Raw genomic sequence first — 18,242 nt, 5'->3', positions numbered from 1 at the left:
AATACCTCCTTTCCTAGATTTAAGTTACTTGACTTGGACTCCAGCTGCCATAGTCTCCTAGTCAGAATGGCCATTGCCAATTAGAAATAGATCAGATGAGAATTGTAGTCCCCCAAAAGTCACTTTTCCAAGCTCTGTTTCTAGGACATATTCATTCTGTTCCTGCCACTACCATGTGTTGCTTGGTGCTACTGAGCAGGTAGAATGGCAACAATCAATCACTGGACTGGGGTTTTTGGATAGGGGTATCTGCTATTACTTTGTTTTTGTTTTTATCTTTAAAGACATCAGCTTTTAATGTTGATGCTCAAGCCCTTCATTTATTATAACAACCTTGTGTCAATGTTTGGCTGAGACTTGTCTAAGCTCCCCAGTTAGTTTCATGGCTGAGAAGACCTTTGAACTCTAGACCCTGGAGTCCCACCTCATTACTCTGCCCAAAGTACTGCACTGCTTTTAGATTGCTGTTAAGTACCAGGATATTTTTAAGAGTTATTGAACCTGTCTGAGCAAACAGATTAGAAAAGCTCCATTTAGATGAGTGACAAATTATTATTATAACTCAGTTTTTTAAAAGCACAATGACTGATCAATTATGCTGCTTCCAGCTGATTTCATGTTCATATACTGGAATGAGTTAGCAACACACACACAAGCTGCTATTGGAACATTGTGGTGAAGGACAAACTCTATTGTGCTGGACCCCTTGTGTTTTTTCTGTTCATAAAAGGACCTTAGATGCACATTCCTCTGCAGCACCGCACCTCCACTATCTCCAATGCTCCCACAGCCCTCCAGAGAAACCATTTTGTGTGATTCAAGGGGAATGTTTTGAAATAATTTCTGCTGCTGAATCCAAGCCCCTTCTGCAAAAAGAAAGGCACTGTTGGAACCAATCCACTGTCTATTTAAGTGCATTCTTTTTTCACAATTTTCTACAAGAGAGTAAAACATGGGATTAAATGTCTATTTTGAACCTAGTGGGACTTAAAATTCTGAACTTCGGTTAGACTGGAACTATACTTTGGTTGGACTGCTCCTCTACCCAATTTGTAAATTTTCATTACTGTTCAGCAAATATACATCATATAATTAACAAAGATATGCTTAACCTGAAGTAAATCATGATTTAAGAATAACTCCAACACATTGTATACTTACAGGCAGTCCCTGAGGTCCTATACCCCCTGGGCCACCTGGAGATCCTGGATATCCCTGAAATAGAAGCAAAAATTACTGGAGTTTTGTATGTATCATGTGGGCCTTCAAATCATTTCTAACTAAATCATTTATCTAAAACAATCATATCACAGCAGTTTATCAGCACTATTTCTGTCCTCCAAAACTGAGAGATTATGATTTGCCCAAAGTAATCCAGTGGGTTTCCAGGACTGAGAAGATATTCTAACCTTGGTCTCCCAGAGTCTTAGTCCAACATCCAAAACATTGCCACTCTGTCTCTGTATTGGAATTTAATGCCTGAAATGTCCATTCCCCCCTACATCTCAGGATTAATAGGCTGTGAATAGAACCCATATGTGCTGGGCCAGCCAGGAAAACTCAAGACACACCTGTTTCTTGGGGCTAAGAAGATTATTGCAGGTACCTTATCCCATCATTTCCTGGCATAGTAAACAGTGCAACGTGGCAGCTGAAAAGGCCAATACAATTCTACCCTGCATCAATAGAAGTATAGTGTCTAGATCAAGGGAAGTAATAGTGCCACTCTATTCTGCTTTGGTCAGGCCCCACCTGGAATACTGTGTCCAGTTCTGGGCGCCACAATTCAAAAAAGATGTTGAGAAACTGGAGTGTGTCCAAAGGAGGGTGACCAAAATGCTGAAGGGCCTGGAAACCATGCCTTATGAAAACGATTTAGGGAACTGGGGATGTTTAGCCTGGAGAAGAGAAGGTTAAGAGGTGATATGATAGCCCTGTTTAAATACTTGAAGGGATGTCATATTGAGGAAGGAGCAAGCTTGTTTTCTGCTGCTCCAGAGACTAGGACCTGGAGCAATGGATGCAAGCTCCAGGATAAGAGATTCCACCTCAACATTAGGAGGAACTTCCTGACAGTAAGGGCTGTTATACAGTGGAACACACTCTCTCGGAGTATAGTGGAGTCTCCTTCCTTGGAGGGCTTTAAACAGAGGCTGGATGGCCATCTGTCGAGGATGCTTTGATTGAGAGTTCTTGCATGGCAGGGGATTGTACTGGAGCCCCTTGTGGTCCAACTCTACAATTCTATAATTCTATGATTCTATTCGTATCACACTATTATTATGGTTTTAACTATACTCTTTTTAACTTATGCTTTACTATTACTATTATTTGATTACTTTTTATCTTTTGTAATTAATGTTTCAGTTTTGTCTTCTTAAATTATTCTAAGTCACTTTGAATCCCATTCTGGGAGCATGGTGTGATATACATCCCATAAATAAATAAAGTGGAATTTTAAAAAATAGTCAGAAAAGCCAGTTTCCCCCAGTAATTACTTACCATAACACCTTTTTCTCCAGGAGGACCCATAGGGCCAGGACTACCCCTCTCTCCCTTGAAGACAAACAAAAAAACAAGCAAAGAGAAAACTTGTGGCACATTCTCACTACATTCTTTCTCTGATTTCTATGAGAGAAATCATGGTAGTGACCTCAACGATAGGACCTACAGTGGGATGAAAATGTTATATTCTGGATCTATCTCATCCCTATGCTTCTGTGAAGAACAAGAATTTCACTGGTTCCTACAGCTGTTTTGTGAAGAAAATCTAATTATACGCCTGTGAGGGCCTATTCCTTGGCCTCATATTGTCCTATTTCGATGATGCAGACTATTAGCTCCAGGCTTGGATCAGGCTTGGACCCATCAGACCAGACACAGATATGGTGGATCCAGAATGATCTTAGGCAATGGAGCCTTAATGTGGATCTAAATGACCTGCTGTTTGTCACTGAGTTTCATGGAAACTCTACAGCAAACCCTGGCAGAACAGACACTCCTACTTACCCCTTACCTTAATGAGCTGTTGCCACTAGTCCTGTCTGGCATGAAAACGGGGTGCTTGGCTGGAACCATGTGGCCATCATTTCCCCATCAGATGCAGTGATGGGGGTACTCTCACTAACAGCATCAGCTGAGTAAGGTAAGGGATGTACAGTGGCAACAGGCCCATGGCACAGGGATGGGCAGGTGTGTAAACGTCCATTTGTCCCTGTACCAGCCTGGGGACCAATCCAGATTGGGACCTGGGCCAGGAAAGCATGGGCTTGGCCATGCTATCCTGTCCTGTCTGCTTAGGTTCTCAGAGGTGTAGAGTGAAAGACTGGAGAAAGCAGTGGTCAAAGGTCTTTAATCCAGACCAGTATCCTATTTGTTAGTCCAAATTACAGCAGACCCAATGAATCAATTGTTGAACTGTGAGTCTAGTGATGATTAACAATAGGATTTAAGCCAACAAGGGTTGAGGGCTGCCTTATAACCAGTGATGTCCCTGGGAAATCAGATGGAGGATGCTGATGGGTCCTCCTTCCTCGCCCCATTGGGATGATACTTATGCCATGCTCAGAAATGTTCTGTCTACGTACTAGCTGGGAGGCCCTGTTGCTGCTGCCAATGATCTGTAGAGGGTGGGAGGTAGCTTTGGACTTTAGATGACGGAAACCTCTCAAAATCTACTGCCTGTGAAGGTAGACAATCTCCTAGAGGTCAAGGAAGGAGGTACTTCCTCCTGCTTCAGAAATTAGAATTGGAGACCGTCTTTCTAATGTCAGAGAAGAAACTTATGCTGGCTTTCCAACATCATGTGAATGCTACAGGGAATCAGAGAATCGTATTAGTCTACATTGCACTATTAATAAGGGAAAATAAAATCACACTGCCCTCCTCAATCCCAAATGCAGCTATAGTTATGCCTGAACAAGCAATAGGGAATAGGCTAGAATTGCATTCAAAACACATATTTCACTGAGAGCAACAGATGGTACTGCATGATTAAGAACTAGCACAATTAACAGCATCAGACAAAGAACAAAACTTATGTTATCCCCTTAATACATATAATACAATATTTTTTCTTTAAATACAAAGAATATCCATCCGTTTATGATGGTCTGGGAAACATTATCTTAGTATTTCATGTAAAGTTGTTACATTATGAAGAAAAGCAAATATGATTTAGCACCATCCTATTAGTCTGATTCCATGTACTGACAGATTAATTACACTAGTACTTCAATCCCTGTTTGCAAAACAGCCAGAATCCTATTAGTTAGTCCAAATTACAGCAGACCCATAGAATCAATTGTTGAATTGTTCACTATATCAATTGTTTACTATATCTGAAAATAATGCTGAGAAAATATTACAGTTAAGTAACAATGACAAATAATGTTTTAAATTTAAACATTCCTTAGTATTTCTTACCACGAACATAATCCAACGTGTAACTGATTGAGAAGAGAGCCAATTTGTTTATTTTTCAGATATGTTACTTTGACAATAACATATACTGACAGTAATTTTTCCACATTGTCATATAAATTATAATACAATCATAGAATAATTTTTTTATCATTCATTCTGAATTCCTGCCACTAAACTGATTGAAATAATTTCTCCTTCAGGGTAAAAATAAGAAGGATGTTAGATTACTTTGGCAAATATTTAGGTTTCTAGCATAATAACATCTGACATTCATCTGAATAATAGTTTCCTGTTTCAGATTTAAGAAAATGTATAAATAAGAAATAACACTCCTCAAAACATTAAATCTGTATCTGTCTTAAAACCAACCAAGTTATTTATCTCTGAACTGTTCCTAATGGTCTGAATAAAAATGTTGCTTTTTCCTATCTTTCATTTTCATCAAGCATAAAGAGACATCTAGTTGAATAAAATACCCTCCCCCTCTCCCCTCCCCCGGTTTTTGGTATTTATAGACTCATACGCTATTACTCAGCTTGTGTGTAAATAATGACACCAAGCTTCAGGAGAATGGCTCCCTTTCATTGGGAAAAATGACATTGGGGGAAGGTGAGAGGTTCAAAGTACTCTTTACTGAAGGTTGTGAACTCAGTTCAGTGGGACCCTCCAGCTGGTTTTTACATATAAAGAGTCCCAAAATCCAATTCCAGAACTTTGCTCTTAAATTCCTATCTCCGTCACCTTGTTTAGTTTGATGAGAAATAAAAAAGATCAGTTATATTATATGCAGATCTGACATTTTATTGCATTTGGAATATTACTTGTGACATAAAGTTATTACTGCTTTGTCACTAACTACCACCTTTTCATATACCTTCTCACCGGGGCCTCCAGATGGTCCAGTTTCTCCAGGTAATCCAATGGCACCCTATAAGAATACATACACAAATATATAGTTAAGTTATAGTTAAGTTATAGTTAAAGAGAACCTAGGGAAATTCCATCACTATAAAAGTGGCAATTGACTCAAGTGATTTTGGAGAGCTATTGTGAATGCATATGACCATTTCTGAGGAGGATATACTGTATAACAAAAGATTGTTTCCTCCTTTTCATTTTCTCATGGCACCAAAGTGATCATCAACATACTATCTCTTAAGCATCACTAGGGCCCTGTGTGTGGCCCAGGATACTCCGAGCTCAGCCCAGAGTATCCCCGTTACCTGAACCTACATTCCCATGCCAGGGCAGTTGTCTGCATGGACGTCCCACTGAGCCACACAGTACATCCACTGCTGTGGGTCATGTGCTTCTGATGTCAGAATGATGTGGTTGGGTGCCTTGTTCTCACCTCAGAGTGTGTGACTGGTGACAATGGCAGCTCAGTAGGACATCCATGCAGACAGCCACTCCAACATGGGAATGGAGGACTCTGGATCTTCCAGGCTGATAAGAGTTAAGTTTTAAAAATTCATTTTAAAGGTGTTACACCCTGGTTCTGGTGCCGAACATGCCAGACACAGTGGTACCTAAATGGTGAAAACATGACACACTAGAAGGAGATGGAAATTGTCACTAGGCTTGAACCACAATTTCTTTGCAATCACAGAAATGAATAATTACATCTGCAACGCAGCCATGTAACCTTTTGCTACATTGGACACTTACTGTAGAACATACATTTCAGGTTGCTAATATTCTTTTATTTTCTTATATATTTAGGGATGCTTCTGAGACCCTGTTTTACTCCCAAATAGATAAATACTGCTGTTGGCCAGGAGTGCCTTTTACCAGCTGAATGGGTTCTTCTCTTTTAAATAAAACTTGCCACATTGAGGCATGCTTTAAAAACCTCTAGGACTGACTACTGTAAGGTAGCATTGTTTAAACCAAATGACTTTCATTTTTAAACAACAACAGCCAAACAATCCTGGTTTTTTTGTGTTTTTTTAAAAAAGATTATTCATATTGTTTTAAAGTATGGCTATTATTTCTATTTTCCATCCCTTTTACTGGAACAATGATTGTTTGCATTTAAACACTAGCCTTAGCAGTTTATTGGCATTTTTTCATTGTTAGACCAGTATTCAATGTCAGTTGCTTCTTTGTAATTATTTTATAGTGCAAAAAATGTCCATTCAAGAAACAAAACCTTCAGTTAACTTAAGTTCAACCCAAACAACTTGCTTTAAAAGAGCACTTTTAAAAGAATAATTATTATTTAAGCTGGTGGCCATAATATCTGAACTGCATTTTGCTGCTTAATTTTCTGATTTAGTCCTATATTAGTGCAGTCCTATATTCCTATATATAGGCTACCAACTTGGCAAAAATAATTCCCAGTTTTATTGAAAGAGCTAAATGATATCAAAGCCTATTAACTTTGGATTGTTAATTATAGAAAACATTAAACATGGTAATCAATCCAATACATAAAATTATGTTTCACAGTATTAATATAATAAGCAGGATTCAATTTTTTTCATTAAAACATTAATACAAAAAAAAAGTTGGTTTAAACAAAGAAATGGTTTAAACAAACCAACAAACAAAAATGGTCTCCCCCCCCCCCCCAAAACCTGTTCAGCAATAGTTGCACAGTTCACCAATTAACTTTCTGGGTCCAAGTCACACAGTTGACTTTTCTGGCCAGTGTTTGAAATGTGGCACAGAACAACTTCATTTTGGAGAATTTCTCAAAATTATGGAAATATCTTATTGATATATTTGAAGCTGTTTAGCTGCATAAGCTTTCAGTATTTCAGACAGCTAGTCAAACCTACATCTTGTAAAAGGCCTAAGGCACCTGAATGGCTCCTGCAGTATTACTGCCATAGTTAGTCCTCAATAAGAGACTTGTTTACACAACTAATTAAAACCAAATTTTCTTGCTAATTTATTCTTGCTTGTTTTCTTGGAAGAAGCCTCACGATTTGAAAACAACAACAACCAGGATATAAATGTCTGAAACAACTTATAATACATAAAACAGAGAACGAGAGAACAAAAGTGAACATAAATTTTCAATTACAAATACTTTCTTGCCTGATGCAAGTTTAAGGAAATTTGAATGAGACAGAAGCAACCAGGCAAGCAGTTATTTACAAGCCTCACCCAAGACTAAGTTGGCTAACAAAATCTGAATTTCAGGCCTGACTCTAGAGCAGTTTGCACGTTGTATTTCCACAGAGGAGGTTTAGGAGCTGCCAAATATATGTTCTGAATATCATAATTTTGCCCATCTTTACAGCAGATGGTAGGCACAACTGCAGGAGTAGTGCAGGCTTCCCACTTAGGTGTGGGAAATCCCAACAGAAGATGGTTGCAATACAGATGGACTCCTATATACAAGTATCTCTAGTATTTTCATTTCTAAGGAATATCTTTGAGGCTTGAAACCATGCAAGCTCCCAAGGCATAGGAGACTCAAGATGTTGCAATTGTAATATAAGTATTATTAGAAACATCCTGTCTTTCCTTAGCATGTTGAATATCTGGGCTATAGTTAGGATTACAGAAACAGAATACTTGTTGTGTGATGCAATAGCCCTAATAGCCTGGGATATATCAAATGTACTATTCAAGTAAGATGAGAGGAATCTAAAAAAAAGGAAAAGATGAGAAGTATTCAAGAATTGTATTTGAAGATTTTATTCCTTTTTTTGGCCTTGTGGATTTGAAACTAGCACCAGTATATAATTACTCTTAAAGGCTTGGGGGTGGGCACATCCTTTTCTTTTTTCTTCTGCCCACATAGAGAACAGATTATGAACGTTACTGAACAACTCACATTCAGTATATTAAAGGGTAGCATGTAAATTTCTTATCCTGCTTGTGGTAAGCAAAACAGCTTGTCTGCTTCTAATGAGCAGGATGCTACCAAGGACTGGCTCACAATGATACTTTTTTAAAGATATTGCAACCTGACATCATAATATCATCAATCTAGGTATGTTTCATTTATATTCTAACATATGTTAAAGCCTCATCTGGACTTTTGAAAAAGACAGTTCCAGTCTTGTATACTTCAAATGTCTCTTTTTATTTTAGATAGAAAAAACATATTCATTCAGGGCTGAAGGAAATCGGTAGAACATTTCCCATTCTTTATTTACTGTATAAAGGCTAAATCCAAGGAGGCTGTCCTGGTCAAAAACCAGTGTCTGTCTTCAGTAATGGACTGGATGAGGGCAAACAAGTTGAAACTTAATCCAGACAAGACAGAGGTGCTCCTGGTCAGTCGGAGGGCAGATCGGGGAATAGGGATCCAGCCTGTGTTAGATGGGGTCACACTCTCCCTGAAGACATAGGTTCACAGTTTGGGGGTACTCTTGGACTCATCTTTGAACCTGGAGGCCCAGGTCTCAGCTGTGACCAGGAGTGCTTTCTCACATTTAAATCTTGTATGCCAGTTGCACCCGTTCCTTCAGAAGCCAGTTTTGGCCACGGTGCCTTGGTTACATCCCGTTTAGACTACTGTAATGGGCTCTACATGGGGTTGCCTTTGAAAAGTGTTTGGAAAATTCAGATGGTGTAAAGAGCTGCTGCCAGGCTGTTAACAGGGGCAGTTTACAGAGACCATACAACACCCCTGTTAAAACAGCTTCATTGTCTGCCAGTTTGTTTCTGGGCACAATTCAAGGTGCTGGTTATTACCTATAAAGCCCTACATTGCTCAGGTCCACACTATTTGGCAGAGAGTTTCTCCTGGTATGAACTGACCCAGACTTTAAGCTCTTCTGGAGAAGCCCTTCTCTCCATCTCAACACCATCACAAACACGGTTGGTGGGGACACAAGAGAGGATCTCCTTGGTGGTTGCCCCTAGACTCTGGAACTCCCTGCCCAGGGAGATCAGAATGGATCCCTCCTTGATGGCCTTCCACCAGCAGGTGAAGACCTATCTGTTTACACAAGCATTTAAGGAATTGTTATAAGGACAGGCTGGGATGTTGGACCAGTTTAAAAATTCTTTTTAATGTACGTTTTTAAAAAAATGTTTTTAATTGTACTGTTTTTTAATGCCGTGAAGCCGCTCTGATTCCCAATCCTGGGAACAGAGCAGGATACAAATAAATAAATGCTAAGTTATTTTTCTCAGTTAGAATTCCAAACTCGCCCACTCTTTTGACTCACGAGTGCCCAGGAATGATTAGCATAGTACAGTCTCAGAGTAAGTGGCAAAACAGAATCAAGAACTTCAAAATGTCAAGATAAAATGCTTTTTAAAAATCTAATTTTTTAAAAAAATCTAAAATTCAGTTCAGAAAAACCTTGCTGGAACATCACCCAAGGGCAATTCAAGAACAAACACAGAAAGTAGAAATAGGAAACTCTGAAACTGAAAGTCAAAGTTTTAATGGAAAGAACAGAGAAAAAAGTCCAGGTTCCATTAGAAGCTCAGAAGCAGAGAACAAGCACAGGTAGGTGAAACTGTAGGTTTTCAATACAAAAACATCCAGACCAGTATCTGGGTCCTTCAAAAGTGATTATACAAGTCAAGGGCATCAGATCAGCATTCTAATGGACATCAGATATTTAACAGCAGAATGAAAAGTACTGTATACATGTATTTCTAAAATAAAATAAAAGTATTATCTTTAATAAGTATTATCTTTAATATTTAGAATTAAAAGTATTGTCTTTATATATTTATAAAGATAAAATCTTTTGAAATAACTTCACTTACTTTCTGTGACATAATCTGCTCAAACATTTCCCACCCAACTTATCGAATGCTAGCTGGCACCCTGCTGGTGGCATATGTAAGATTAAGTTAAACATACACATATTTTTGATAGCCATGGTGGTTTTTATTCCCTTTCCCCTCTGCAGAGACCATACCCCCATTTACCATACAGTTGCTGGCCAACATGACCATAGCCATTTGTGCCAGGAGAAGAGCAAGCAGGAAATCGCAGAAAGATTTGGCTATATCCCTGTATGTAAAATGATTACATTAGCTGCTGAGACTTCCACAAGACCTTGCAGACTACATCATCTGATGAAATCATTTCGTATCTGGCTATGGGGACATAGCCAAATGTTTCTGTGATTCACCCCCACCCCGCAGAAATGGCCATGGAGGGGCTTCAGCAGTTCTCCGGTAGGTCCAGGGGTTGATAAATGGTTCAAGGTAATGTAGTCTATGTAAAAAACAACTACTCTGTGCTGAGACATACAGGATTGCAGTCACTATGTGCAACTGAAAACTCAACTTGTCAGCAAAATGAAGTGGAAGTTACTTCTAAAATAAGAACAGAAAACCTTGTGTAGTGGTTTCTGCATGGCTCTCTAATGGCAAAGATGATTTCTTAGAAGTGTCCTTGAGACATAAATTGCTCTGGAAAATTAATCAGAGACTAGATCCCACATCTAACACACTTACAGGCAGGCAAAGCTTCTGCCAGGGCATCTGCTGTGTGTTAAGAAACTGGACTACAGTAAAATAATTGGAAACATAGTGCATGCCTAGTGGAGAAAAAAAATCCAACACACATAATAGCAATAATAATCCTTCACAAGAGCCCTTCAGAAAGAAGAATATAAAGAAGCAACCCCATCCTTTCAAAAGCCTCCCTCCATAGCTTCATTAGACATGTGTACATGAACAGCCCTTTTCAAGCATTTGTGCTTCATACCAGGAGATGAATGGGACTATGTTCATTCACCCTGCCCTGTGTCACTACTTCCTTGTTTCACTGTCTTCTCTGTTGGAAGACAAATGTCAGTAGTGGGAAGTGTGAGTTTCTCATGTAGGTTCCATGCACAACTCAGAGCTTTTAATCTTCTCACAGCAGACTCCCCATTACTGGCATTTCCAAAATGGAGCAGGATCGAACTAAGTGACAGGAAAAATGGAGTGCCATGAGTGTGGTCCTTCTCTCTTCCCCATGCAATTCTAACCAGGATGAATGTGGCAGGAGAAAAGCTGAATAGAGTTTATGTTTTCTCTCTTTTCATCCCTAGAGAGCACACAATACATATTTTTAGATTCTAAATGCTCAAAAGAAATCAAATGTTTTGCTACTTCTTATCATTTCCAATGCTTATCTCTCTCCCACCCACCCAAGCAATTAATGTATTGCCTGGCTGAAGTTTTTGCCTTCCCTTATGACATGTTTTGGCATGTGTAATTTTCAAATAAGCCAGAGGGTGCTTCCAATCTGGCAGACAATGGAACCAGCAGAGGAAAAGTGTTTGGGGTCAAAAATACTGGTTGGTGGTCCACTATCTCAGGATACATTAAGGGAAAGGCAGATTATTTTCACTGAAATCTGTAAAACTGAGGAGAATTATGAACTGATAAACAGAACACTCTTTCATTCCATGTTTGATTCTATGAAACCAAGTTATATAGCAGTATTTTACTGTAATATCTCATCATGATAAGGTTGCTTCCACAACAAGGTTTTTTTTAAAAAAATTTTTTAGTGTTTTGGGGCATTATTTTTTCATAATGAGCTGGAAGTGGAATCAAAAGGCAGTTTCAGACAACCACAGAGACAATAGGGCCTTACTATCCAGGGAAGACCTTGATATTTCTATAACCTCTACCTACAGCAAAGAAACTGCTTCTTACTTGTGGGTTCTGCCTTTTTTCCTTATTCCACTTAGTGATGAATACGTAAGGAGAGGTTAACTATTTATTAGTCATCTATTGCATTCTTAATATATTTCAGATTCATTTCTATACCAATTTTTACTAAGACTGAAACAGGAAAGGAAAAGCCTTCATTCCACTCATCAGCTTCAGGACAATGGTATTACTGAGGCAGATTAATCCTCATCCTCCGAGCAATAAAATGGGCAAGATCTGTAAACAAGAACCTAAATTAAAGGCTTGGAGGCCAAGAAAAGCCTCAGTAACATTGTGCCTGCCCTCAGTAGAGGGCTTGCTGCTGAAACTGTGCTGCTGTAGTCATCATCATCATCATCATCATCATCCCAATCAGATATGTATAATCATAGGGCAACATAGACAACAGTGAATTGTAAAAATTTAACAATATGGTACCTTTTTTTCTTAAATCATAAGCAAACACAAGATGCCAATTCCAAAGAAAAGAACTAAAGTGGAAACATTCTCTGCAAACTGAGATGAACTACAACTTTCATGCTAGCATCTGTAACAGAATCCCAAAGGGTGCATTTCGAAGGGAGGGATAGGTCAGCAGCTCCAAAAGAGAACAGGCAACTTTTGCTACTGAACTTGGCACAGGGCTTGTAAGGGCTACCAGAACTTTGACAAAAAAATTAATGCTGTATCCCCAAGAATTCCCCAGCCAGGATGGACACCTACGTCCAAAAAAAGGTACCTTTTCCAGCTCTGCCAGAAACCATGAAGACAGAGCCAGAACAGAGTGTTGGGCTACACAGAGCAGTAGCCTTTCTCATTATAAGGGAGCTTAAAGGATTATTATAAAATTCATATTTACCCTTTTAAGAATGGATCAGCATCATGACACTGACAGATTCATGGTCCTTTGTTCTAATGCAATACGCCAAGACATTTTAATCTCCCCTCTTTTACTGTCCACATTTTTACAGTGTTCTAGTCTGGCAAGAACCAACATTTATATAAAGCAGCTATTTGGAGAGCGTCTTTCACCCTTTGGCAATGAGTTGTAATGTTTTCAAATAGGATTGTTAGTAACATAACCCTTTCTCAATCTCATTAGTTTTCATGTATGAAAGGATATCACCATGGACTCATCTTTCTATTATAGCTAAAATCATTCATACACTGGATTATGGTCAGCAGTGGAAGAGATAGGTTACTTACTTTTTTGTGTGTAACGCAATGCACTGTCAAGGTTTTGCCAACTCATAATTTAAAAATCTGAAACCCAACAGTGCATGCCAGCACAGTTGAGACTTTCCCCCCTCTAATCCAGGGGCAATTTTCTCACTAGCTTAAGACAGTGTTTTTTTTGGCATGGTTTCAAAAAAAAAAAACTTTGTCTCATTGGCATTGTAAATTTGCTCTGGCTGAACTCTTTTAGTTCTCATTAAATTAATCAAATGCTGTCTAAATGGATCTGCTGATTCTGTAAAAGGCTGCTAATCGTACCAAGGGAGAGCTCTAAAATCCCATGTCAGTTTTAAAATTCAAATCAGCCAAAGTAATGCACCTGATACACAGTAAAATAGAATATTTTCTCCATTTGGAGGGGCCTGTATGAGTTCTGGTGGTGCAGGAGTTAAATGCCAATACTGCAGCCACAAAGTTGTGAGTTCAATCCCAGGCAGAGCTTCAGGGTCCACTCAGCCCTCCATCCTTCTGTAGGTCAGAAAAATGAGTACCCAGCTTATTGGGGGCAATTGGCTTATACACTGTAAACTGCTTAGGAAGTGCCAGTCACTGATAAGTGGCATAGAACGGGGCTCTTATGTCTGGATGAGATTTTTGGACACAGAGATGGGTAGGGCAAAATTCTTATACTTAAGATCAAATTCAGATTTTAAAGATAATGAAATAAGTAATTTATATCTAATTTATATCTAATGGATGTTATTTGATGCCATGTCACTCTTGAAAATCTTTGACTGACACCTGAAAAATTCACATATAAACTATAAACCTAGTGATTAGTCCTAATTAGATTAAGCTCATGAAATCAATTGGAACTTGGCAAATGATTATCTCTCCATGTGGTGAAATTTCCTTGAATTTGTCAATTAGTTTCATAACATTTTTATTTTCTTGATTTATATTTCCTGGCGACATAATTTAGTTCCAAAATAACAAAAATGTAATGTAATGTTTGAGAAAAAAACCCCAAAGCTAATACTGATTCCAGGAATTTTCACATAATCCAGGAAAGCCACATTACTGAATTTACATGCCACTACAGTTTTGTAATAGCAATACATAGCATTTGCACATCACTGCTGCATTATAATCCTATGCATGTGTACTCACTGAATTCAGCGAAGTCTGCTTCCAAGTGAATGACTTCCAAGATTCAATATGCTGTAAATTCATAATCTTGTTGAAATGCTTACAATTGTCCTGTAACGTTGTTCGATTTACTCCTCGATTCAAATGTGACAACTGGGGCCAACTCCTCATGGCCATCTAGTGAGCTCATGACATAAAAGAGATTTGAACCCAGGTTTCCTCGCTCATAATACTATTTCTAAGGCACTGTATTGTACAAATGCTCTCTTGTTTCTTTTTCGGTAGGAGGAAAACAAAGCATAAATGGCAAATGAATGGTTTAAAATTGAACAGATTCCTTCTTACAGATATTTGGGCATAGTCTTTCAAACTAGATCAGGGGTTCCCAACTTGTACTCCAAGGAGCCCTTAGGGCTCTGCGTGCACTTCCCAGGTGCCCTGTGGCCGCTCCAGGAAAATGAAAGAAATAAAAATTGAATGAAATTAAAGAATAAGAATATATTTAAATATACTACTAAACACCTTTAAGTTGTAAGGCACAGGATAACCCTCTTAGGGGCTCAGCCATAGAAATAAGAGTCATAAAGGTGGGGAACCCCTGAACTAGATCGTGGAAAGCCCAAACAATTAATGCCATTGCAAATGCTCAGAGGAATATTTCAACTGTCCTTTCCTTATTTTAACACTAAATGTAGCCATTAGCACAGACATTGAATAGATGTCAATCGCATGAATACAGCAATTGCACACACTTTGAAGTTGTACAAACATCACATTTGGGAACTTTGGGCCCAAAAAGACAGGCCAAAATAAAGCTGCTTCAAGTCACTTTGGACGTATGCTGTTTTAATGATGCATGTACCCTAAGAGGCCAGAAGCTGCGCCAAAGCTATGCTGCAGTCCTCAGGACTGGAGCGTGGTTTTGGTGTGGCTTCCAACCTCTTAGGATGTATGCATCATTCAAATAGCACACCTCCAAAGTGACCCGAAGCAGCTTTATTTTGGCCTGTCTGTTTGGGCCCTAACTTAGGAATACCAACAGATGTTCTCAGTATTATCCTGAGGCTAGAGACAGGGCAAATCCCAGTAAAGCGTAAACATTCAAAATAAACTATTGGCTAAAATTGATGTTTTTTCCCCAGTGGGCTTGGTCCCTCGTGACACAGACTGACTCCTTTCAGTCTAAATGGAAAGTAACTCTATCCACAAAGTTGCAGAACCTGAGTTTCTCTGAGGGTACTATTCTGGCCATGTCGTACATGAACACTAAGACACTGAGCTACAACATCATTGGAGCATAGTACCACATTACCATCTATATAGAGTATATATATTGGGAGACATTTAAAATCCCCAACTAAATATGAAATTTGCAGTTATTAAATACAGTATGATCCCTGTATCCATGGGACTAGTTTCTGTGGTTTAAGTTACTTGCATCTAAAAATATGGTTTGTCTAGGCATCTGGAGGTCCTCCAGCATGACTATATGGTAAACCTCCACTGGAAATACAGGGTTTGCAATTATCCACAATTTTCACTATCCGTGGTAAGTCTGGGAATGTATTCGCCATGGACACAGGGGTAATACTGTATAAAAGGGCTTTTCCATTAGCTAGGCCTAAAATGTCTTACCATCCATGCTGTTGGAAGGAAAGTTTCTACCATCTAGGAGCATTTATGTCCTTGGAATACAGGTCCATTGGAACTGTCAACTGTGTATCATTGCACTGCCCTTTTTATTGTGATTTGTTTCCTGATATTATTACTGCAATTTTCCACAAATAACCAGGGAGATAAACTCTCTGGTTATATATAAAGTGGCAAAATTTTGTGCATCTGCTATTATTTGTAGTAAAGTGAATAGAAATATGCTGGGTTTTTTCTTTCAAATAGAATAGTGGAGATTATAGTATGCATGAAGATACAGTCATGTGTTTCTTCGAGTATTAGTTTGTTTCAGTGGTGTAAATTGTCTTTTACAGTATATCATTGTATGTAATACTGTTGTCTGTAAAACCATGTTGGTCTTTTACTGTAATAAATCTTCATTTGTCTTTTTATAGCAGAAACTGAGAAATACATTTTAGAAACTGCAACACAAAGCAGAGGTGATACAGATTTTTACGTTAAATAACCCCACCCATGAACAACTGAGAGGAACTTGGGAGTCTCTATAGTTCTGTAAACTTCAACCCCATATCCTTAAACCTTGAAATTACAACTGCTACATTACAGAACTCACTATTAATATCTAATTAAAATCAGAGATGTTCAACAACAACATTTTAAACTGTTGGGGTGGAAAAGAAAAAGAACAGGACCATTCCATTGGCTCTGCTGAAATTTAACAATTGGTTCCTCCATTTCTTCAGCTGTTAGAAGCAGTTATTCCATCAGCCTTAAGGAGAGGGACACAATAGCAACAGCATTTACATTTCTATACCACTTAATAGTTGACCCAGCACTCTCTAAGTGGTTTACAATCTCTAAGCCAATTGCCCCCAACAAACTGGGTACTCATTTTACCAGCCTATGAAAGGATGAAAGGCTGAGTCAACCTTGGAGCCCTGGGATCAAACCCACAACCACTGCGCCACCAGCGCTCCCTTTGCTCAATGGAGAGAAACAGCATTATTTCTGCAGTGCAGATGCAGCTTCTGCTTCCTCTCCACTTTAATCGCCATGACTCAATGCTATAGAACCTGGGAAACTGTAGTTTTGTGAGACATTTAGCCTTTTCTGCTAAAGAGTGCTGGTGCCTCAAAAAACTATAAATCCCAGGATTCCATAGCACTGAGGCATAGCAGTTAAGGTGATCTCAAACTAGATTATTTATGCAATGCAGATGCAGCCAGAGACATTCAATCAACTCTGCTGAGAGACTGGTTATCTCGATTTTTTACTCTGTCAGTCAACCCTCAGGGAGAAGTCGCCATTGAGCAGAGAGAGAAAGAGAAAGGTAGTAAGGTAGAGCCATTCCATCAGCTCTGCAGAAAGATTACTTGCTTTTGGCTCTTCCCCTCACTGAACTGGATCTATCCCTGCTGTCCTTTCAAGAACTTTCTAATTTTGAGTACTATGACTTAGGTTTGCTCCCCCCCCCCCCCCATTTTCTTTCCTATTTTTTTTCTTTTGCGTTGTGTCTTTTGGAGTGTTAACACGGTGACAGATACTTTTCTGCATTCTTTTCATTAATATGTAAGATGCTCTGGGACCCTTTTCAGCTGGGGAGTACAGTATAAGGGCTTTATATAATCAAAATGCATTTTTATTGAAAATGCGAATTCTGACCACAATAACAAATGGTCCACTTCTTTATTTTGGACTTCTACTAGATAGAAAACAGACTCAAATATTATGCTCTGTATGATCTCTAAAATTTTAGTCACTGTAGAATCAATAAAAATGCTCTGATTAGATGCTAAAACTAAGTACGTGGTTACCCTTTGGCTTTATATTATAAAGCATAAGTCTCCTATAAGAAAATGCCAATAAATTCACATACATTTCTCCATTCCAGGTAAAGCTAGCCAGACAGAATGCTATACTGATAATTTCAAATATACATCTGTAATTAAGTGTGAGAAGTCTCTACCTCAAGTTATTGACCTGTAAAATGAGGGACAGTATTTATTTATGTCTTTACCAGGAGGACTGGGATGAATGTTTTTGGTGGGTTTTTCAGGCTATGAGGCCATTTTTAGAAGAGTTTATTCCTGATGTTTCGCTAGCAGCTCTGGCTGGAAACTTCAGAGAATGCTGGAATGGAAGAGAGCGGGGTATATATACTGTTAGTTGAGAGGAAATTATTTGTATGTTATTCTGTGTATTTTTTTGTTGTTGAATGGCAAGACCTCAGGCTGTCTCTTTAATTAATGATCCATTGTCTGCTGGGAAACTTCTCTCACCAG

The 18,242-nt window shown here is 38.7% G+C and overlaps 1 protein-coding gene across 1 annotated transcript in view; it reads right to left on the bottom strand.

Annotated features, from left to right (window-relative positions):
- COL24A1 (collagen type XXIV alpha 1 chain) overlaps positions 1-18,242 on the bottom strand; it is a 200,699-nt gene that overhangs the window by 74,036 nt on the left and 108,421 nt on the right. Inside the window, exons 25-27 of the mRNA XM_089497545.1 lie at positions 5,300-5,353; positions 2,503-2,556; positions 1,162-1,215 (exon numbers count right to left, since the gene is read on the bottom strand). Coding sequence (XP_089353671.1) covers positions 1,162-1,215; positions 2,503-2,556; positions 5,300-5,353 — 162 coding nt within the window. The remainder of the gene's footprint in view (positions 1-1,161; positions 1,216-2,502; positions 2,557-5,299; positions 5,354-18,242) is intronic.

This window comes from Sceloporus occidentalis, unplaced genomic scaffold (assembly GCF_023333645.1).
Source record: "Sceloporus occidentalis isolate IW3139 unplaced genomic scaffold, rSceOcc1.0.p SCAF_104, whole genome shotgun sequence".
Classification (NCBI taxonomy): Eukaryota; Metazoa; Chordata; class Lepidosauria; order Squamata; family Phrynosomatidae; genus Sceloporus; species Sceloporus occidentalis.
This window is presented reverse-complemented; position numbering and strand designations above follow the sequence as displayed.